Source organism: Juglans microcarpa x Juglans regia, chromosome 4D (assembly GCF_004785595.1).
Source record: "Juglans microcarpa x Juglans regia isolate MS1-56 chromosome 4D, Jm3101_v1.0, whole genome shotgun sequence".
Taxonomy (NCBI): domain Eukaryota; kingdom Viridiplantae; phylum Streptophyta; class Magnoliopsida; order Fagales; family Juglandaceae; genus Juglans; species Juglans microcarpa x Juglans regia.
In genome coordinates, this window is record NC_054600.1 from 2,450,454 (window position 1) to 2,474,436 (window position 23,983).

A 23,983-nucleotide genomic window follows, 5' to 3' on the forward strand; every position below is an offset into this window, starting at 1 on the left:
TTTTGTCTAAGTAATTTCTCTAAAGAGGGGGAGAGACTACTTAAATAGCCTCTCTAGTGTAACCCCATGGCTGGCCATTAAGACCAGCCATCAAGCCTCATGAAGTGGCTTAAGAGCCACTTCATAACCCCAAGAGGAGGTGAAGGGGTGCCCACTATGGGTGCCCCTTTCTTACATCTCCCACTCACACATAGTGGGCAAGACCCCAGGTCTACATCTCTCAATATGTTCTCAATCTTGCTCATACAGGCAAATAGGCCGTGCGACCATCGAGCACAGCTGTAAAAAGAAAATTGGGAGCACTGTACCAAATCTTCTCCTAGAAAAGACCAGCATAGCAACATCCTAAAAGTGTCTCGTTATGCCCCGACTCATTTGGTCACATCAGACCAAGCATCCTTAATCCCTCTCGAGTCCAAATGACTCAGAGCAATGCTCAATCTCATAAAACATGATGTACTCACAGCTATATCGCAACTCCCAGAAGCAACATAACTTGCCGGCAATGAGTACACACCATTATCGATGTGTTACCAAATAGTCTTCCCTTCGCGCTCATGTCATTTAGTTTTAGTTTAGTCGCTTTCCCAGCAATGCCTCTTTAGACCGCATCATTCATGGCCATAGATAACATGCCAAAGTAGCAGACACTAAAACATCAACCTCGTGACATAGTCAAAGGTCTCCTAAGGGCATAAATAAATTAAGGTCATCAATTACCTACAGGACTCACACGGTGAGGAAGCAGGGAACCATTCACTCACCTCTACTATTGGTCGCAAAAGCACATGTAGTATGAAATACATGCTTACGGTGGATTTCTCTTTCCAAAGAAAAGCGTATATCTATTCTCAATTCACCGTACAGATCTTAGTCTAGTCGCTATCTCAGCGCCTAACCCGAGTCCCTCCATTTGCTCGCTATCCAAAGCGCCAAAGAGGATCTCGCATCTGGCTAAACCACAGGCTACATGGTATGTGGGTAACCATGCACGATCCTTAGACCTCATCTTAGCTCCCACTAAGGCAACATATATTTTGTGTCTTCCAACTTATCCCTCTCTGGACAAGTACTGAGTGACACATTGTCTCATCTTTGCTCGCTACCTCTTTGTAGCCCAAAGGCGATCGCTCGTGTGAGTGAGCCGATCTAAGCCTGTCAATATACCTTTTTCACCATAACTCCTAAATTAATGGTGAATGTGTGTGCATACCAAATAATGCTTCCAATCACGCCACATGATCATAGACATATCAATATCATGTGCATGACGAGCAATACTGTGAGGTACAGAGAAATTCACATGGTCAACAACAAATTATTAAACCACAACTCTCAAGTGGTGTTTAATGACCATTTCTCTCCATACGCATTCTAATGTACAGTAACTTTCCAAAACATGCTCCTACCAAGAGACTCAACTTTTACATGTAAAAGTCCTTTGCACAATCATGAAGTCAGCGATGACTCATCGCGAATCTCATTTAGGTCAGACTCACAGTATAAGCCGTAGATTCTAGTCAGCAAGTCTAACTGCGATTTTTTAAGAATCTATAAGGTGACCACAAATGTTATTCAGCAAACTTAATTTGCGACTTTCAAGGTTTCACAAAAGCATGTGAGATAACCCATAATTTATTTTTCATTAAGGGTAAAGCGATTAGGGCCTTTGCCCCAAAGACAATCATAATAGTCTAATCATTACTTTTAATGACAATCGCATCACAAACTCACTTAACAAAGTAAGTCATATTTACCCTCTAACAAAAACTTAACCTCTAACTCCCATGAGCAAACCATAATGGAAACATCAAACAATATAGCAAACTAGATTCTTTAGTATTTTCCATCTCATTAATTGTCTATAGATTTTTGAACAAGAGCTCATAGAAACTGTTTTTTCTTATAAACAGTCTTCACAAGACATGAAGCCTGAGCTACTTTTCACAAACCCATGTTCATCACCTCGTAGTAAGGAAAACCTCTTTTTAGGCGACAATTAATTATCTAAGATAACCAGTTCGCAATATCTCTTATGATGACACTTTTTCTAATATTGTTAAACAGCATTCAAAGAACCCATTTTATTCAATAAGTCGTTTAATAAAAAAACGACTAGTACATTGGGTATCTTTAAATAGATGTTTGTTTAGGTCGCATGTAAACAGTACCAGCAACATTTATTCGCTTTATGTACCAAAATAGTACTAGCAATAATCAGGCGCTCAAAGTACTTCATGCCTAAACATCACAAAAGCTAACCATCAAATTCTCCTATGAGAATCAGCTATTTAACACCTTCAAGAAAAGTTCCAATGAATATGTGATCAATGGCTATCTAAATGCAACTCAATTAGTCCAAGAGATGGATCTATACCTCTATCAACTCCACTTTACCTTTGTCATTAGATCAACAACCCCAAGTTGGATCATATAAGTGAAGCGAATCTAAGATTCTATGTTGGGATTCCTTACTTATGTGAATTCAATACTTTAGCGGAGCCATATTACAAATATTTTCTTCTAGTCTCTAAACGACGAGAGAATATTGATATAAAGCTACCACGCTATTTAAGAGGATCCTTATATTCTATAACTTTTGGGAGTCACTATCACTAATGGTACACCTTAACTCAAAAGTATACTCCCACTAGCTGTTGAATTACTCCCACTATTTTCGGCGATCTTATATAAAAAGAATTTTGAAAATATTTTGGTTAAGGTAATGTGGAATGAAACGTGATGAAAAACGTTTATTCCAAAAAATAAGTGTTACAAAAAAAATCCACAATTCCCCACCCTCGCCGAAAATACGAGTAATTTACTTGACTCAACCAAAAAATGATCAAGCTTAGATCCTCTCGATTTTTAATAGAATTCACGTATGCACAAAATAATCACTCAGCCTTTCTCGAAAGCGAATGAACTCGATCGAAGGATGACAAATAAGAATTACGGCCGCAACCCCATATTACATCAACCCAAGTGTGATGTAACAACTGCTTTGCGCCATAACACCATTCTCAGCAAGTCAATAAACTGCGAGATAATTGTTCTCATCATATAACTCCTACGATTGCGATTTTGAAAATATTTTAACTGAAAATATATTTTCCTAAAACAAATTTTGGATCGCATTTATATGATGAAATAATATTTTTATTATCTAAGTCCTTAGTGTGCATGTATAGGACTTTCACATAGAAAAGCTCATATTGCATTTTCTCTTTGACTCTACTAATCCAAGGAGAGGGATCTCATTAGCGAGAAAATATTCAATTTCTCAAGCTCACACCCATCATCCTAAGCCTCAATGGCATAATTTAGTATGTTATTTCCCCACCCGAGAAATAATACCACTGAGTCAATGAGTGACCATCCAACTTCTAAACCTCTAGGAATTCTCACTAACACCACTACTTTCAAGAAGTCTTAAATCAAATTAGGTCTAGACTTATTTATTATCGCATTAAAAGCACTAAAAATATCACTTTGTGCAAAAAATGCAGTGTGTGACGTTTTAGTCGCTAACTAGCAATATTTCTTCATTTCTTGCATACTCAATATTTTTCATATTCTCCAATCCACTATAGGAGAGAAAGAAAAATTTTGTAAGAAATTATTTTAGCCTAAAACTTGTCTTGCATCAATGCAACCACGAGCAAGATTTTTAGATTTAATTTAAGTCGTACCTAATTATTCAGACTTTTACCACAGTTACCATGCAAACTCCAAGGTGCTTGTATTATTACTCTCAACGGGTCCTCCAAAGTTTATATATCTGCAAGAACCTATTTGTTCTCGCTAGAGAGAAATAAAACTTGAGCAAGATTACAGTGCTAGTACCACATAGAGGTGCATTGATAAAAACTTTAAAAAATGAATGTGCCAATTAAGAATGTCCTCATACTCCTGCACACTCAAATTTTAATGTCCTGACTCGCCAAACAAAATAGCAAGTAGAGAGGATATATACTTATCTGTGAGTTAATCTAAGTTGCTTCAAGATTATATGCTCAACCTCAAAAATAGGAGCAATTAATCTTTGCGTTACAAAAACAACACGCAACTTCTGTTATTACCCACAAGATTCAAAGGCAAAAAAGTGGTTTAGCTCTATCTGACAGTTGATTCCCATCAACTTCCATAAAAAATTATAGTGCAAGCGTCCTACGCGCACTCTAAACCTTTTAGAGGTTTCACAATAATGATGGTCTAAGACAATCTGACACTCACAATAATCTTTATTTGTTTCCAACTACTGCTCATGGAGGAGATTAATGCGACGATTAAGTCGTATAAATAATCTCTAGGCTTTCTTCATGGTTATCTCAAAGTTACTAAACTATGCACATCTAATTGCATACACATTTAAGAAATTTGCCGCGTTAATCTAAGTCAGAACAAAAATAATTAATACACGTCGCAAGATCGAAAATTCGCTAAGCTTCCTAATCATCTCTTGCGCCTCAATGTCTAATTATTAATTTCTAACTTAATTTTCGCGCAAATTTATATCGTATAGGAGATTAATTACAAATCAATCTCAACCATACTCCACTAGGATAAGCAATCTACCGAGTTTAGTCACAAAAAAAAAAAATTCTTCTCTGATCGAAGAAAATCATTTGAGCCAATCAGAAGCATGGACTAATAAAACCCGGGCTACTTAATCCTCTAATTTATCACATTCAAAAAAAAAATTGAAGACAATTCTAAAAAAATAGTCTAACAATATAAGTGATAAATTAAGGTCACAATTACATGCAATCACAATGCATGTACAAAAATGATCACATCACATTTGATCCAAATAATTATTATTCACAAAAAAAAATAATAATCTAGGCAATTTATAACGTAAAATAAAATGCCAAAAAAATGTGACAAAAAAAAAATATCATGGCAAGCATGTATTTAATAACCATAATCACATGCAAAAATATTTCAAAAAAAACATTTATGCCACAATAACATGCTGAATAAATAACTAAAATCAGCAAAATTATCAATAATAGGCTCTAGCCCAAATGGTTGAGCTTATATAGTCTTTGTGTGTGAGGTCTTGGGTTCAAAACACCACTCAAGCATTTTGTAAAAAAAATTTTATGCCACTGTTCTTGGACAGCCAAAGGGCCGAACCTTCTTGGGCACCCAATTGCAAAGCAGGCCTGTGCCTGCTGGGCTCACGGCCCAAATCTACAAGCACCCTTAACAGGATGTGATACGGGCCGGAATTTTTAATAATGGCCCAAACTAAGACTGTTTTTGTTTTGTTGGAAAAAGATACATGGGCCGGGCCGAAAGCTTGATTTAAAAAAAAAACGCCCAAATCCATTTAATGGCCCAAATCCACTTAGCAGCCCACATGTTTATATCAACCCAAAAAAAAAATTGCACTGTTCTTCTTCTTCCTCCCATCGGTTACAGAGTAACGTAAAAAAAACAAGTAACCGCTGCTACCATATTAACCATCTACTACTGCTTCATGTTGGCACGAGCATACTCGTTCGGCCACTGGTTCTCAACGGCCGTAGCACCGTGGGCAGCGCAGCACCGTGGGCTACGCTGCACACTTACGTTCGCAGCACGCAGCTCTGCGGGAGGGCAGAGACTGTCGCACCATCCGTGCGCAGCTCTTCCCGTAGCAGAGCCTGCCGTGCTCCTCTGTGCGGAGCAGAGCTCGCAGCACCACTATGGTGTGCGCTGCTCTGCATGCAACAGAGGACTGTGCGACACGGATTGGTAAGCCATGGTGCAGCGCAGAGCATGGCGGGCTGCGCCATGGCTGGTGCGCGCAACTGCATGGGCGGCGCAACACCCAGCTGGTGCGCCCACACTGCAGTGCCCGATGCACTTCGTAGCCATGGCAGAGGCGCCCATCCATGGCAGCACCGCCCCACCCTGCACTGTGTGCAACCACGACAGCATTCTTGAGGCACTGGACTGCTCACTCCCCTTGTGCGTAGCTCTGAGTGGAGCAGAGCTCACCGCGCCCAAGTGGGTGGCTTTGTGCACAGCAGGACCAGCCTTGTCGCTGCTTCTCATTGCGGTGCAGCCGCTCTTGGTACGCAGTGCCCCATCGTGCCACTTTCGCTTGGTATGCAGCAGGCCGCAATACCTCCGGTGCACGTCGCTGCCCTCTGGCTCGACCAGCACCTTGGCGCTCAGACACCTCAAGAGGTGCTCAATGTTGCCTTGCGGATGCAACACAAAGGTGCACCATCACCTGTGCGGCAGCACCCAAGTGGTGCGCTCTGGTGTCTTTTGTGGCGCTCATAGCACCGGGATGCACAGTACCCTCCAGTGCAGGTTGCTGCCTCATATGGCCACAGCCACAGCGATTCTTTGGTTGCGTTAACAATGATCGGCATACATTAAGGGGTAAACATAAACCGCCTCTCACGGTTATCGAGAGAAAATAAAAATTTTCTCATCGGGCAGCAAAAAAAAACAGTGAATGAATCATAACATGCATGTCAAACACAAATCGAAAACAACCAATGTGCTCTGATACCAAAGTTAGAAAAACTAGATCAAAGTACACAGCGGAAGCGATATTACCTCATCGTAAATATCTAGGATCTAGTGCGGTTGTTCCACAGATTCTTCATCATCGTCGTTGTTCATTCACAATCTCCCATATCGATGGTGGAGTGTGCTACGTGGTAATACCAGAGCAATACTCACATATTCCACAGCCTAGATGCCGTGACTAGAGAGAACCATTTGAGAGAGAGTTGTTTTGTCTAAGTAATTTCTCTAAAGAGGGGGAGAGACTACTTAAATAGCCTCTCTAGTGTAACCCCATGGCTGGCCATTAAGGACCAGCCATCAAGCCTCATGAAGTGGCTTAAGAGCCACTTCATAACCCCCAAGAGGAGGTGAAGGGGTGCCCACTATGGGTACCCTTTCTTACAGTCTTGTTTCTAAGTTCATAACACATCATCCACAAAGGTGGGCCTCAACACCAATTGGGATGGATGCCCGTTGGGTCAACCTGCAAGGGCACCATATCGGAGTGCCTGACCGGAGGAAAGGTCGAGCTGGACTCGGAGATCAGCAGGCGCATTCTAGCTGGCACCATCGGCTATCGTGCGATGCGACAGGACAAGGTACCTTGCTCACAACGTTCCAATGGCACTTATTCTAGCTACCAGATCTGCCATGGTCACGGTAACGGTAACCCCTATAGGCGCGGCTGCTGTTCCATCACAAGGTGCAGGGTGGGTTGACCTCTCTCTCTCCAAATAGTATTTTGTTAAGTACAAGCGAGTTTGCATACTGTATCGATGATTTTTTTTAATTTAAAAATAAATAAATTTCTTTTAGATGGGTTTATTTTCTGCCTGAAGAAATAGACGCCGCTACTGTTCCATCGTACGTTATTATTATTGTTGATGGAAATATTGTTTGCTACAAATATAATATTTGGATGTCTTTGTATAAAATTGTGTTACAGTACTGTTTGTTAATTACTAGCATTATTTTCTCATAAATTTTATTGAATCACCGTTCAGGTCCATAATATAGCCTTGGAGAAATATTTTATATTATTTAATAAAAATTTATTGTTTTCAATCGTATTTATTGATATAAAATATTATTAATTACTTTTTATATGGGTCACATATAAGATAACTATTTATAATAAATATGATTAGAAATAATAAATCTCTAATTGAAAAAAGACTTGCTAGATATAAGCGATTTGAAGTATCAAACTGTGACAACAACTCAGGTTAATATGAAAAGTGCTCTTGGTCAATGATGAATTGATAAGGTTTTTTTAACTCGAAGACCAAGAAACATGGCGATGTTAGGTTGGCTATGGTTACATTTGTGATGAACTAAGAAAAATATATCATCCGTGCATGTTGGTATTTATAATCTAAAAAGATTAGTCTATATCGCAATTGAAGTGTGCTGTAATCGTTATGAAGTTTAGTTTTGCCTAAAAAGGAATCTATGTGAGATTTGATATTCGATGCATCTTCATCATACTCATTCAACAATGTCTATTTCAAATGAAATAAAGAGTATTTACACTACAACACAATTGAATTTTTGTGATGGTTTTGAATTTGTGACAACCTTGAAACTATCACAAAAAATCATTAAATGTAGACGAGAAACGATTTTACATTCAAATGATAATATTGTTTTATTCGAATGTAAGCTATTAGATGATGTCGTTTTGGAATGATTATATTCGAATGTATAAAATGTTACGTTCAAACAATTGATGTACATTCAAACGTTAAGTCTACTTACGTGCGAACGTGCTAGTTATTCGTTTAAACGTTTGAACGTAGTCATAACGTTCGAACGTGAACTATTTTAAAATGAAAAATCGAATTTCAAATTAAAAAAAATTGAGAACTCAAATACAAAAACACTAAATATATTAAATAATATTGTTCATTACATAAAGTATAGAAAAAGAAATATATTAAAATATAAATACAAAATATGATAAAAGTTCAAAACACTCAGAATGTGTTGTTTACAAATGTATGAAACTCCTCAGTCATTGTGTTGACCTTTTTCGTTTAGGATATCTAAACGATGGCCAACCTCATTGACACGTTGTTGTACTTGCACAATCTGTCAATTGATATGCATAGTAATATCTAAGACCATCATATCAACTCAAGGAAACTTCATCACCATATAGTAGATAACTCCAATCATTGATCATATCCGTATAATCTTACACACTAAGAAAGATTGGAGCGTTAAAAAAGTTTATCGATCTCAAAATCGATGTGCACACTCAGTAGCACAATGGGGATTAACCAACTTAATCTTTGATTGCATACCTTTAGATAATCTACCTAAATGTATTTTTATATTGACAGTAGTAAGGACCCCTTCAAACATTTAGGATAGTTGTAATATTTCTATATCAATATTAATTAGAAAAAAAAAATACCGCATCAAGTTATTAAGAATACTTTTTTTTTCTATATTCTTAACATATTTTTATCTGTCTAGTCTGATTTTTTTTTTTTTTTTTGGTCTTTAATTTGTTGGATAACAACTCTGACCAATTTAAAGTCCAAGATTGACTTACATTGTCTCGAAGTTACTTTTCCAAGTTGTGGGATGTTTTAACAAATTAATAACGTTTTAGAGATCCTTCAAATTAATAACAAATTTATAATGTTTTAACAATTTAATAATGTTCACGTCAAAAGTTGGGGAGGATCCTTCAACATCATTTCTAGAGTATTTTAAATTCTAGAAAATATTTAGTTTTTGACGGATAAGCTGAGGACGTTGTTATTTCCTTCCCTATCCGTAAATTAAAATCGAGAATGTAAAGAACAATATCATATCTGTCATCTAATTGGAAAGTATACTCTGCCACTCTACGTAATGGAAACTAAACTCTATTAATAGTCTTTCTTGCAAGCTGCCTACACAGCTGTTTGACGGTTCTACACAATTCATTTTTTAAAACAAACTACTTAAAAAAAAAAAAAAAATCACTTTGATCATGCTTGTTGGGATGTATATGAAGACTCATTTTAGAGTTGAAAAAAGTGTTTGTATGATTTGCGCTCGATAGTGGGCTCGAGCAAAGCTCAACCCGAGAGTTCGCTCAAGTACCACGCAACAGTAAGCTTAAGCGAGACACAAACCCTAGTGTTCGCTCGACCCCTACTCGACATTCCGCTCGAGCTAATGTTGATTTGACCGTTCGCTTGAGACGCGCTTAACACGTTGCTCGAGCGAACAACGCATATTTTGTCAATTAGGATTTTCAGCATTGTTTGCTATATATTTATCATATTTGACTTGTGTTTGATGACTTTTAGCATATTTTAATAGATAACAATTGTCAAGTGAGTGTATATTGTGTGAGAGAGCAAAAAGTCCTCTAGAATGTGAGTTGAGATTGAGTACTGATTGTTATTATTCTCTAATTAATAAGATTTCTGCAACTTTATGGACTTAGGCAATTTGTTAAACTACGTATATTATGCGTCGTGTGCTTGATTGTAATTGATTTTACTTTATTTGTCAGTATTAATGTGTTTGTTTTACACAACATTTCACAACAATGTTGTTTTTACAAGTAAATAGCAACTAAACCAATCCCAATAACTCAATAGATGCCCGTTATAAGTCCCAGCGATCCAACACAAAGACTCATTGTCTGTCTTGTTCTACAAGCTCAGTTGAGAAGCAAAAGAAAACAACACACAAAAAGAAGTGAAGTGAAGCACACGATAGAAAGAAACGAATCCAACAAGGAGACATAGCAGCACAGAGAGCTTTGTTTCCAAAACAATGCCCAAAATCTTTCATACTTCAGCTGTTCTTGGAATCTGTGCATTGTCTTGCTTCTAAGCTCATCACACACCGTCCATGCAGGTCGGCCTCAACACCAACTGGCCAGATGGATGCCCGTCGGGTCAACTTGCAAGGGCACCATAAGTTTGATTGCCCATAAGTTGTCTCAACGCCTAAAAACAAATTGGGTAGAAAGGATCAAATGGCAATTAAGCTAGATATAGAAAAAGGTCTTCGACTACATAGAGTGGGATTTCTTATTTGTAGTGATGAAAGTGTTGGGTTATCATAGTGGGTGGATAAATCTGATTAAAGAATATGTCACAACCACTTTCTTATCAATCCTTATAAATGACTCACCTAGAGATTCTTCAAAGCACAAATAGGACTTAGACAAGGTGACCCCATATCGGCTTTCCTCTTTATATTATGCACGGAGGTGTTATCCAAATTAATAGTCAGATTGGAAGTAAAAGGCAACTTTGAAGGTATCCAATTAAGCTGAAATAGTCATCCAATATCTCATTTTTTATTTGCAGATGATTTAATCATTTTTTGAAAAGCAAGTGAAACAAATGCTCAAGCAATCGTTGACAATTTGGAAAAATATCATGATTGGTTAGGACAAAGAATCAACCAAAACAAGTCCTCAATTTACATAACAAGAATACCAATCACGCCACCAGAGTTGCTATTTCTCTGGAAATGTCATACAAGCTATCATCATCCAGAATGAAGTACTTAGGGCTTCTAACCTCATTTGAATGACAGTTTCAAAGAGCTACTGAAGAAAATAAATAAAAAACTTGAGGGTTGGAAATCAAAACTACTTTCACAAAGCAGGAAGAACCATGCCAATCAAAACAGTGGCAAACACAATTCCTTCATACTAAATGTCAATACATTTATTGTCAAAATCAGTTTGCAAATCTCTGCACAGAAGTTTTAAAAAATTTTTGTTGGCTTCACCAAAGAACATAAGCATAATTTGACTTTGAAATCTTGGAGATCTATTTGTCAACCAAAAAATGCAGTGGATTTGGTTTGAGATAAATGGAAAACATGAATTTAGCTTTATTAGCTAAAACGAGATGGAAAATGAGTCAAGCAAATCCATGTTTGTTGCATTCTCTTCTTCAAACGGCAAAATACCTGAACACTTCCAACATCAAACCCGACCATTCATAGTTATGGAAAGAATCCTCAAGACAAGAGAGCTACTCTCAAAAGTTACATGATATCAAATATTCAATGGGCTATCTGTAAATGAATGATCAAAACCTTAGATTCCAACAATAAAAAATTTTACATCAAAGCCTCTCCATCAAATGAATGAGACCCAACCCTTTTTTAAGCTCTGATATGATTATACATAACACTCATTCATGGAACACCCAGAAAATGATAACCTTTTTTAGCAAGAAAGCATCACAGAAATCCAAAAATTTCCTCTACTTCAAATAATCAAAGAATGGACTCCCTAATTTGGACACCAAGCCACAATGGTAACTTCTCTGTTAAAATACTTACCATATTGTTATCGATGTGTTTCACCACCACCACCTCACGATCACCTGCAACCAAAGAATAAGATGGCTAGGGGTTCGAGGAATGCCTCTAACGCCTAAGTCCATGACTGAAGATTATTCAATAATATCAATGAGTGTGATCCTTTTTATATACCTAGGTTCTCTCCTTATATAAAGCTTTTGAACCGTTCTATTGTTTAGATGATAATGGTCATATCCATTATTCAAATTTAAACCTGGATATGGAGGTTCGTATCTTAGTAAATTTGAATGATAATTGTTCTTAACCCTTGCCACCGTTGGATAATTATCTAGTCGGTATTAGCTCTGGGCTAGATTCTCTTGATACCGGACTGGGCTTTTCGGTAATAAGGCAAGCTTCGAGCTTTAGTAAGGGCCCAGGCTCATGTGGTACTAACTGGTCAAGATGTCCTCTCCACATATAGTAGCAAAAAATTCTAGTATACCATTGCCAAATTTTCCAAGCCTGATATCAAAAAAATTTTGGGACTTGAAAATCCAGATTGCCATAAATTACTAATTTGAAAAGAGTCGGGCTACTCTGCCGCCCAGAGTAGCCCACTCAAGTTGACCGCTTGTTACTTTTTGGTTTTTTTTTTCATTTTTTATTTCACATTTTTTAAATATATTTAAATATTTAAAAAAAAATACTCCAATAGACCTAAAATCACTTCCTTAATCACTAAGTAAAAAAAAAATAATTTTCAAGCAGTCAAATTGAGCAGTATAACTTGGGAGGCAAAATAGTTTTTTCCATTTGGAACATTTTTGCGGGTTTCAGTTATCTCCTTGCGGGTGTTTTGATAATTATATTTTTAAAAAGATTATATTAACAAGTGAAATAGGAAAAACACCCATCCTTTATTTTTAAGATGTTTTGTTTTTAATCTTTCATATAAATCCATTCAGCTTTCCAAGTGTCGATTGGGTTCTTTATTATGAATTTATCTGCAAAAAGATTTGTGAAATTATATCAGTCCTATGGGTTAGGATTAGGGTTAGGGTTTGGTTAAGGCTTCATGAACTTTTGGATGGAAATTGGCATGTTGTTTGGATTTGAATGGGTTTCTACAGATGTACTCCCACCTTTCTACAGATGTGCTTGGTGGTCGCACGACCTATTTATTTGTATAAAAAAGATTGAGAACATTAGAGAGATGCAGACCTGGAGTCATGCCCACTGTATGCGAGTAGGAGATGTTAGATGGAAGGGCGCCCACGTGGGGCTGACCCTCTCCTTAACTGCAGTGTAATGCATGACTTTAAGTCATGCGTTATTTGCTTGTAACGCATGAATTTAAACCATGCGTTACTGCCATTCAATATGGCAATTGAAGGCTGGCCTTTAAGGCCAACCGTGGGTATGAGGATTACATATAGTTCTCATCAATTGGTTTTTGGAACCATCTGAAATACACAAAAGCTCTATCTCTTTTTGTTCTCCGTTGATTAGATATTTAGGCTGTGGATTTATTAAGTGTAACTCTAGTTTTATACTACGTAGTACACTTCGCTACTAAGAGAAAAAACTTGGGATTTGTCAATCTGGAGAAACTTGTGGAGCAATTTATAGGCCGACCTTAAGGTATTTTTTCGCTGTACATTCTTACAATTTTCAAGATTTATCATAAGTTCATTCTCAAACATCACTTAAACACGTACAAAATAATTTTCTATTTCAAATTTTTAACTTTTGATATAACCTTACTTAATTATTACTCAAACACAAACTTTAATACAACTTTTATAAACTTCAATAATATACTTATTTTGAAAAGTATTTGTATTCAATTTTTTCTCTCTTTTCTCAAAATCTAATAAAACATCTTCTTTTAAATTATTTTATTACTATTCACAAAATCTTAAGATACAAACATCCAAACATGCCTTAATATGGACATGAGGTGATAAGCTCTCTTTAGAGCATTAACATTAGTTTCATCAAAGTGATCTCCAAAATTTAGCTAAAAGTACATGTTATTCATAAATTCAAAATCATTCAAGCCATAAACCTAGATTAGATTAGTCAAAATAATAATATAATATTATTTTTAATATTATTTTTTTAAAAAAAATTCCTGCACTAACCATATCTTAATTAATAATTTTATTTTTACTTAAATTATTGGTTTTCAACTAATTTTTTTTCCTCAATCTAATTATCCAACAAACACATTTTAGAATAAAACGTGAAGATATTAAAGTAGTTGAGTATGATATTTTAGAATAAAATATTACTTTTGAACTTGAACAGTACATATTCAAATATGAAGAAATACTTGGAAATACTATAGTTCATAATTGAAGCCACTAGTATTTGACTACTCTAATGCAACAGATGATTTCATCTCTATTTTTTCAAATTTTAAAGATGATGCTAGTGCTTATCACATAATGATGCAGGGTAACGTGGAAGATTTGCAAGGGAAACGAACAAGATGGTGCGAGCACATGTAGCCTTGTCATCTCTGAACATTTATAGCCTTTATGGGGAACTAAAATTCAAAAGGTGGTGCTTCCCACCAGCACACGGCTGAGTTTTACGCCAACACTGCAATTCAAAGGCGTGTTGTTGAGATTGCTTTTGGCCAGCGTTGTCCTTGAAGGGAATGGAGGAAGGTAGCTCGGAAGAAGGGAGGAAATCAAGTTGGAGGGGTTCGGTCCAGACAATGTTGTATGAAGTGGAGGAAGGGAATGGGTTTCTCAGTGTTGTGAAATGGTGGAAGGGAATGTCGTGTATAAGAAAAGAGGAAGGGAAACACGGGGATAAGTTTCTGAATTCTGGGCTCAGTCTTGGGCAACTTTATGTATTGAGAGTCAGTGATAAAAGTGTATTGTGAGGGGCGAAATCCCCAAGAGCCAGCCCAGGGTAAAGCCCACCCCCCCAAGGGGCCGGGCCCAGGCCCACGTATAAGATCTTGGATGGGTTAAGTCGGCCCAAGAGGCCCAGAAAGAAGGACACAAGGCAAAAAGTCCGGACAAGAGGACGAGAGACTATGCAACCTAGCACCACGTCTAACAGACTATCAAAGATGTCCCCGACCTTGACACAACAGGACGACGTAGGAGGGCGAACGAGCATGTCTAGGGCCACGCCACACTCAATGCGTTCTAGGGATAGACATGCAAAGGCACGCCCTCCTAGATGTCAGTGACAACCCTGGCCAGGCTAGCAATTCTGACGGGAAGCAAGAGGCTGGCAAGGACACATGATCCTAGTATGGAGCCGCACATCGGTCACTATCACCTCAGAACCCACCCCGACCAAGTATAAATTCCATCTCTCTCTCTCTCTATGCCGAGAAGAGGGTTACTTATACCTTTGAATATTTCTTCTGTCATTCTCTATAGCTCTCACTTTCTCTCTTCATCTCCAAACCTGAACTGACTTGGGCATCAGAGGTACTACAACCCCCGAACTCCCCCATTTCTCATCTTATAGGAAAGAGATCGAGCCCAGGAGCATGGAGTTGCCCAAGTCCACGAAACATGACATCAACAATATGTATGATCTTCTCAATGAATAATATTGAGAAAATGAGAGAACTGTTAACTGGGATGGGATGAGAGAATCTCGGTATATCTTAACACGTTTGGATACCAAGTATACTTAGCCATACAAAATCACCCCGGATTTTTGTGTTTAACCTATCTGATCTTTCTATTGATTTCCTTTTCGCTCAAGAAGAAAGCTTGTTTCGATTTCCTGGTTCAAAAGGTTTCTTTCTCATTATTTAATCGATCATAATGGCTGAAAGAGATTTGAGATATCAAGACGACTTGGTACGGACCTTCAATTCAGTACTGACCAACTAAAAAAAAAAAAAGCTCCTTAACGTTAAGGGTACATTTGGATATTGAGATAAGTTATAAATAATAATATTTTGTGGATGCTATTGAAATGAATTGAACTTTTTTAAGTTGAGATAAATTTAACTTTTTAGATTAAAATGTATGAAGTACATTGAGATGAATTTAACTTTTTTATGGAAAGTTGAAAAAGTAGTAGATTCTATCAATGAGAAATAATATTTGCAATCATGAAGTGCGCAAGTGCTGCGCAATCCTTTTAAAAAAAGTGTGTAAATACAAGACCCACATAAAAAAAATTAATTTTTTAATAGTAGACTCCACTCTTTTTTCAAAACGATTATGCGGCGTTTACGCATTTCACAAATATATACAACATTACTCTTGTGCAAGTATAAATCAAAGGTCCGTATCAAGTCATTTATAATGTAAAAGCACAAATTGATAACACTTATTAGAATCATTATAAAGCTCAGCTCTATCTAATTAATTAATAAGGAACAAATTTGAGATTTCCACCATCATACTCAAGTGAGGTATCAGGATGAGTCCCCTGCTCCCCTCTCCTCAAGAATACAACCATGCCTATTTCAAATAGTATTTATTTATTTACTTGCAAAGTTGCAACCGTAATGTTGATAAATTATATTTTCAAAAGAATTAGGTTTGACAAGTGAAATGTTCAAAACACCCTCTTTCTATGCTTTATGAATTTTTATCTTTGTATTTCGAAAAATGATTAATTTTACATCTTCATTTCTCTTTTTAAAAAAAGAAAAAATATTTACAATCGTAAATTGTATAACTGTTGTGTAATCATTTTGAAAAAAATGAATTAAATATGAAACTCACATAAAAAAAATTAATTTTTTAATAATAGACCCTACTCTTTTAAAAATAATTACTTGTCATTTATATATTTCACAATTATATATAAAATTACTTTGAAAAACATCATCTTTATTCGAAAGCAAACAAGCACGCGACTAGCAGCCCAATTAGCATCCAAACAGCCCAAACTCAACTTGCCATGAACCCAAGCCAAGCCCACTCAATTCATTCCTTCCATCCTAGAACAATTCCCGCCTGAATTTTCTCGTTTTAATAATATGAGATAAGATCATTTTAAATAAATAAAATAAAATATTATTAAAATATTATTTTTAATATTATTACTATTTAAAATTTTAAAAAAATTAAATTATTTATTATATTTTATATAAAAATTGGATAAAATTATAATAATAAAATAAACTGAGAGTTTTTCTACGCGAAAGAAACCTAATCTCGAAGTTTTCGTTTTTTTTGTATTTTTTTGTTTTGTTTTTTGTTCTTGGTTTTCCTTTCAACTGCCGAGCATTGACGGTGGACCATGCATCTAACAAAGGACAGAGAGACACGCGTTGCTTCACCGCCGTATCAAACCCAGACGTTCCGACTCTGCTCGTTCGTCCATTCCCACCGATATTCCTGCCTACTTCTACAATCACCACAGATTTCTAGTCTCTCCTGTAAAAACCCATCCTTCCTCCTCTACCCTATCAAATTCACATTTCTAATCTCTCTATTGTCTATTGATTTTCCTTTCGCTCGCGGAGAAAACTCATCGATCATGGCTGAAGGAGATTTGAGATCGCAGGATGGCATGGTACGGACCTCACCAATTCAAACTCATAATACTCTTCGTTCTTTTGCTTTTGTTTTATTTTTGTTTGGGAATTGCAGATTTTAATTTTCATACTTTCATAAAAGGAGAAGTTATGTTTATTTTTCCCTTTGATTTTTGTGGTGGAAGACAAGTGAGGAGGAGGAGCAGATGCGGCTGAAGTACCTGGAATTCGTGCAGGTGGCTACAATTCACGCTGCGGTGTGCTTCTCGAACCTCTACTGCTACGCCAAGGACAAGTCCGGCCCTCTGAAGCCCGGCGTTGAGACCGTGGAGGGCACCGTCAAGAGCGTCGTCGGACCTGTCTACGACAAGTTCCACGACGTTCCCGTCGAGGTTCTCAAGTACGTCGACCGCAAGGTGAGCAGCTCACCTATGTCATACTGCTGCATTTATCCAATTAATTTGCTTATTTATCCGCGCGATATCGTCACCTTTTTCAATAAGAATACCCTCAAAATCGAATTCAGAAGCCTCCCATTAATTGTTGATTTCGAGATTCTATCTTGCCTCCTAACAATTAAGAGCTTGTTTACATGATCAAGAAAATGCACATGATCTGTGATCTTTATGGCTTTGAGACTGCATTTTCCAATTTAGTTGTTAAGAGCCTATGAGGAATCTCATCTCTGGCACTTTGCATCAGCATTCTGCATTTCCTCAGTTGAATATTTATGATTTTTTCTATATTTTTCGCATCATTGCAGATGGATGCATCTGTGACTGAATTGGACCGCCGTATGCCCCCAATTATCAAGCAAGCTTCTTCCCAGGCATTCTCAGCTGCTCAGAGTGCCCCCTTGGTAGCTCGAGCTGTTGCTTCCGAAGTTAAGCGTGCTGGGGTGGTGGACACTGCCTCGGGAATTGCCAAATCTGTTTACACCAAGTGCGAGCCAACCGCCAAGGATCTCTATTCCAAGTACGAACCCAAGGCCGAGCAGTGTGCAGTGTCGGCTTGGCGCAAGCTCAATCTGCTCCCTCTCTTCCCCCAGGTGGCTCAAGTTGTTGTCCCAACCGCAGCATATTATACAGAGAAGTACAACCAAACGGTGCGCGACACTTCAGAGAAAGGGTACAAGGTTTCTTCTTATCTGCCCTTGGTCCCTACAGAAAAGATTGCCAAGGTTTTCAGGGGTGATGGTTCTGAATCAGAGCCTTTGTTTTCCAGTGGAAATGAAGCAGCTGTGGCAGCCCATTGATTGTTTTATTTTGAAGTAGTTTTATTGCCTAAAGACTGGTGCTCATATGGCCATCTCGAATAAAATGTTTCATGGTCTTTTTATATGTTACTTAAAGCAACCTCAATTATCTTTTTAGAGGACCACCTAGTATGAGACCAGAGTTTTCTTAAATTCTTCGTCAGAGGCAGCCGGGAGGGTTGAAGACATGATCATCCACTTTTCTATTGGCGTTATTGGGAGTTGAAAGAGGTGCTGTCTTTCGACCTTGGCTACAGCAGAAAATGAAATGTGGAACAGGCCATATTCTTGACCACTCAAGTCTCATACATCCAGGGGCAGATTTATATGGTAGAGAGTATGAAGAGTCGATAAATTTGGCCTTGCTCGTGCACTATTCATTTCCCTGCTGCTAAATCATCCTCAGCTGTCGGTTTTTTTTCCCCTTTCTTAGTTTGTTCATGAGGTTTCGTGGTCGTTATGCTGAGGAGTGGATATTCTATGTCGTTTGTTAATCGTTCATGAAGTGTTTCTCCTTGGTACATTAATTTTGACCCATTTTAACTTTGTTTTTGGTTGTATATTTTTGGTCGAAGCATGCGATTTTCTCAATTTTAAATCATTATACCGTGAATGGTTACATACTTGATGATAGCACTCTTCATCCGGGCCGGATTTTTTAATTCCGGTTTCGAGTTCTGGCCTGGATCAAAACGGATCCGAAACCTGGTTTGCAAAACCCGGACCAACAAGGTCCGGGTACGGGTTGGGGATCCAGGTTTAAACCCGGTACCCGGGTCTTTTTAAAAAAAGAGTTACGTGTCATTCCCCCCCCTCTCTCTCTCTCTCTCTCTGGTTCTCTCTCTCATTGCGTTGCAGCAGAAGTAGAAACCCTAGGTTCCTAGCCGCCGCTATCATGATCATGTCGCTGCATCTTCTTCGTCGTCGTCGCATCTCTGTCGCCGTAGACCTTTGCCTCTAGGTCTACCTCCCTCAGTGCCGACGAAGAAACCCTAGCCTTCCCCCTCAGTGCCGATTGAAGAAATCTCGTCATCCTCGTGACCCAAGGTTTGTTCTCTACAATTTGGGTCCGTTTTATTCCGATTTGGGTTTGTTTTATTACCTTGGAATGACGACGATGAAATGCTACGGCTTGTGTAGCTGCTTTTGTTCAAGTAAGATCTGGGTTTTTTTTTTTGTTAAACATGGGTATAAAGTGTATGATGTAAGTTTGATATATCTGGATTTTTTTTGTTATTTTGCTAGTAAAATGACTTAGATAACGCGCCCTTTCTACAGAAGATTACAGTTTCTCATTTGGCCTTAGGTCTTTTTCTACAATGAACATGCTACTGGAGTCCTGCATGCCAAATATTAATTCTTCTCATCATTTATATGACAGTGATGGCAGCAGAACTAGTTCGTGCTTCAAGAAGTGAAAGTAATGGTGAGCCAGAGCGACTACGGTAATTGCTTCCATTTTATTTTACATGTTATTTTTACTGATAATAAATTTTATATGTTTATTTCTTTTGTTTGGCACCGCAGCTGACACATAGAACTATAGATAGAGTTTAGAGGAAACCAATGTACATTTCTTTTCCATGAGCATGTACAAAAGTCATGTTAAGAAAATCATGTATATCGGAGTACGATCAGGATGCAAAGAACCAGGGACATCAAAAAGTGAGGGTGAGAAAAAACTGTTAAGATTAGTAATCCTTGCAGAAAGAGTGTGTAAAATAGTTAATTTATCTTGAACCAAAAATACAATCTCTGTGGAAGTACACTAATTCTGCTCTGTGCATGGGCCTGCAAACATAACAGAGCAGCCCACCAAGCACCCAATTAGGAGGTGAGAGACAGCATACCTTAGATAGGATAAAATGACAGAAAAAGATGCATGTGGTTGTCTCTGATTATTTGCAAATTAAGGCTAAGTTTGGTTGTGTTTATATGAGTTCTATTTTTCTTAATTCTAGCATTTTGACTTATGCAGCCTGGTATCCTCATCTCAGTCACACCAAACTTATGCATCTATAATCCTAACATGATTTTTGATTGACTACTTCATGCTCAAAGGAAAAAAAAAATAGAATTAACTATGTAGAAATACAATTATGACATGCAAATGCAACATCTTTTCTTGTTTGCTAGACAAATAAAGGTCAGTTTCAAAAGCACTATGCAAATAAAGAATTCCTTTTCTCTTTAGATAGCTCACGATTTTGCACTTGATGCTATGATGGATAACTATTCAATCAGGAGAAATGATCAAGCTGAAGCCTTATAGTGGGATGCTCAATATTGACTTCAGAAATTGGAAAGAGAGATGTTTATCTTCTGTAAGTTCTGTTGGCAACAAAAGCTTTCAAAGCAGTGAATTTCATGCACCTGATGCAAGAGTTTCATCCATTATATCCACCAATGTTCAAGTTTCTAGTCTGTACATTATTGGTGAAAAAAGATCTAAGACCTTGGGTTTTTTTTTTTTTTTTTTTTTGTTAAACATGGGTATAAAGTATATGTTGTAAGTTTGATAGATCTGGATTTTTTTTGTTATTTTGCTAGTAAATGACTTAGATAACGCGCCCTTTCTACAGAAGAATTAATATCCTAATTGTTCTAATATAAATCATTGTAGTTTTGTATTTTGCAATGTAATGTAATATGTACATAACAAAATAGTGTAATATGTAGTGGATTGCATGCATTTTAGTTTTTCATTTTTATATATTTTTATTATTTTGGAAAATGTTAGTATTATACCTTTTAATGATGACTCAGAAACACTTTTTTAAATTATTTTTAATAAGTATAGAAGAGTTATACTTTTCAACATTTTAATTATAGGCTTTATAAAATAAAATAAAAAATGCTTCTAAACTCAAAAAAAAAATCGGATACAACTCGAAATCCGGATTTTCGAGTTTTTAAAACCCGGATTAACCCAGGTTTCGGCCCGGGTCTGACCCGAATCAATCCGGTCCGGGTTCCAGCCCGGGTTTGAAATCCGGGTTCCGGTCCGGGATACCCGGGTTCCCTGGTCAGAACCCGGATGAACACCCCTACTTGATGAGCTGGGCTAATATTTTGGTTTGAAGTAATGTTATATACAGTTTTAGAATATGCAAGTCTTGTATATTCTTTTGAAAAAAAATAGAGTTGACTATTAAAAAAAATAATTTAGTCTAAGAATTTTCTACTTTTTTAAATGAAGTTCGCATAACTTCACATACTAAAACTGTAAATAAATATTATTTCTCGTAAAACTCTATAATGCGATAATCTTGCAGAGTTCTTCTATGGATCAGCCACTGTTCACGGCTGATCCGTAGCACACCTTAGCTGGCTTTTCTTTTTCTTTTTCTTTTTTTTTAAACGTTCTTTTGCCCAAACAAATACCCAAATTCGAAATCCCACGTAGAAGCACACATCCCGCATTGCCCAGAACCTGCCCCTCCTGCCCAGCTTCTCCCTCGCGTCGCCTCCCTCTACCTAGCGCCACCCCGCAATGCGGTCCCTCTATTCAGCGCTGCCACTCCCCGCAAGGTCATTGAACAATGTCGCACCTCCCGCAAGCTGATCGAAATCCCCATTCTTCTTCTCTGTGAATCCCTCAAGTTTCCTCACAAAACCCATAAATCTTCTTCTTCTTCTCTGTGAATCGCGGAGTGGCGCTGACGAAGTTGAAAACCCAGCATTCTGAATCTACTTCTCTGTGAATCGTGGAAATCAGGATCTATAGATTTTTCCTTTATTTTTTCCCCTTGCCTGAAACATGCATTTTACGCGTAGAAGAGGCCATTTCGAGTGCCCTGGGTCTTCAGTTTGTGGCTGTTTCGTCGCCCTCTGCCCAGCTTCATAGGTAACTTTTTCCTTCTGTATTATGGTTTCCACTACCATTTTTTCCTTTTGTATTATAGTTTCTGCTACGGTATGTGAGAGAGGTGAGGGGAGACGAGTTTGAGGATTGAGAGACGCGAAGCAAAAAATTGGAAAAACCGGTCCGCTGGTTAGTGAACCCAATTCACACGTCAGGTGTATCATGGCCGATGCGAATAGTGGGCTGATGCGAAGATTAATTCCTTGCAAAAACCCTTATCCGCGCACCGTGACATTCATTGTTAGATTTGATTTATTTCGAAAACAAGCACAACTTTTTCATGTAACAAACTTTTAAAGAAGTTTAAAAATAAAAATTAAAAATTAAAAAAAAAAAGCTTCGTACGATGTAGTTTAAGGTCTCGTTTAGTTGTTAAATATATTTGAATTCAATTCAGTTAACTCTAATTTTAAGTTAAGTCTAATATCCAAACATTCAACTCTCAAATTATTAAATTTATCTCAACTCAAAACCTCTTTACACGTGGGACTCACAATATTTTTCAATTCAATACTTCTTTACACGTAGGACCCACAACCTTTTTCAACTTCACATAAATACATCTAAATTCATTTTAACATTCAAAGACATTTAAATTCATTTTAAGTAGACCCCACAAAACTCACTTTACCATCTCAATTTACTACTATTTATAAATAACTCAACTTAGCTCAATTCAACTCGCCTCAGCATCTAAACGCAACCTTAAAAGCTAGTTTGGGGAAACCAAAAAAAAAAAAAAAAAAACTAGTTTGGAAACACATTTATTTTCAAATATTTTTCTTTTTAAATATCACTCAAATACAAAATATTTCTTAATTTCAAGTCTTTAAATTTTTTATCTAATCATTACAGTTTTCTTAAACTTCCAAACAAAACATAAAAAATAATACAACTTTTTCATATTTCAAAATAAAAATTATATTGAAAATTATATTCAAATAACTGCTTTGCGCCATAACACCATTCTCAGCAAGTCAATAAACTGCGAGATAATTGTTCTCATCATATAACTCCTACGATTGCGATTTTGAAAAATATTTTAACTGAAAAATATATTTTCCTAAAAACAAATTTTGGATCGCATTTATATGATGAAACAATATTTTTATTATCTAAGTCCTTAGTGTGCATGTATAGGAACTTTCACATAGAAAAAGCTCATATTGCATTTTCTCTTTGACTCTACTAATCCAAGGAGAGGGATCTCATCGTAATACTGTGATATTTTTATGCCTCGTAATGTCTAATTACGACTTACTTTGTTAAGTGAGTTTGTGATGCGATTGTCATTAAAAGTAATGATTAGACTATTATGATTGTCTTTGGGGGCAAAGGCATAAAAATATTGTTTAGCACAACTCTCTCTCAAAGTACACAGCGGAAGCGATATTACCTCATCGTAAATATCTAGGATCTAGTGCGGTTGTTCCACAGATTCTTCATCATCGTCGTTGTTCATTCACAATCTCCCATATCGATGGTGGAGTGTGCTACGTGGTAATACCAGAGCAATACTCACATATTCCACAGCCTAGATGCCGTGACTAGAGAGAACCATTTGAGAGAGAGTTGTTTTGTCTAAGTAATT

At 37.1% G+C, this 23,983-nt stretch overlaps 1 protein-coding gene and 1 long non-coding RNA gene across 2 annotated transcripts; one reads left to right on the plus strand and one right to left on the minus strand.

Annotated features, from left to right (window-relative positions):
• Positions 1–17,039: 17,039 nt before the first annotated feature.
• Positions 17,040–18,680, plus strand: LOC121261349 (REF/SRPP-like protein At3g05500). Its single transcript, XM_041163671.1, has 3 exons — positions 17,040–17,310; positions 17,458–17,688; positions 18,036–18,680. Exons 1-3 carry the CDS (start codon positions 17,275–17,277, stop codon positions 18,525–18,527), a joined length of 759 nt encoding a protein of 252 aa, XP_041019605.1. The 5' UTR covers positions 17,040–17,274; the 3' UTR covers positions 18,528–18,680.
• On the minus strand, positions 18,667–19,160 carry LOC121261350. Its single transcript, XR_005939875.1, has 2 exons — positions 19,050–19,160; positions 18,667–18,730 (listed from the first exon to the last, which is right to left on the minus strand). It is a non-coding gene; the product is annotated as an uncharacterized LOC121261350 (long non-coding RNA).
• Positions 19,161–23,983: the final 4,823 nt, after the last annotated feature.

Coding starts and splice junctions, on each gene's coding strand:
- LOC121261349 (XM_041163671.1), top strand. CDS start 17,275: ATGGCTGAAGGAGATTTGAGATCGCAGGATGGCATG. Junction 17,311..17,457: donor TGAGATCGCAGGATGGCATG/GTACGGACCTCA, acceptor TTGTGGTGGAAG/ACAAGTGAGGAGGAGGAGCA. Junction 17,689..18,035: donor TCAAGTACGTCGACCGCAAG/GTGAGCAGCTCA, acceptor GCATCATTGCAG/ATGGATGCATCTGTGACTGA.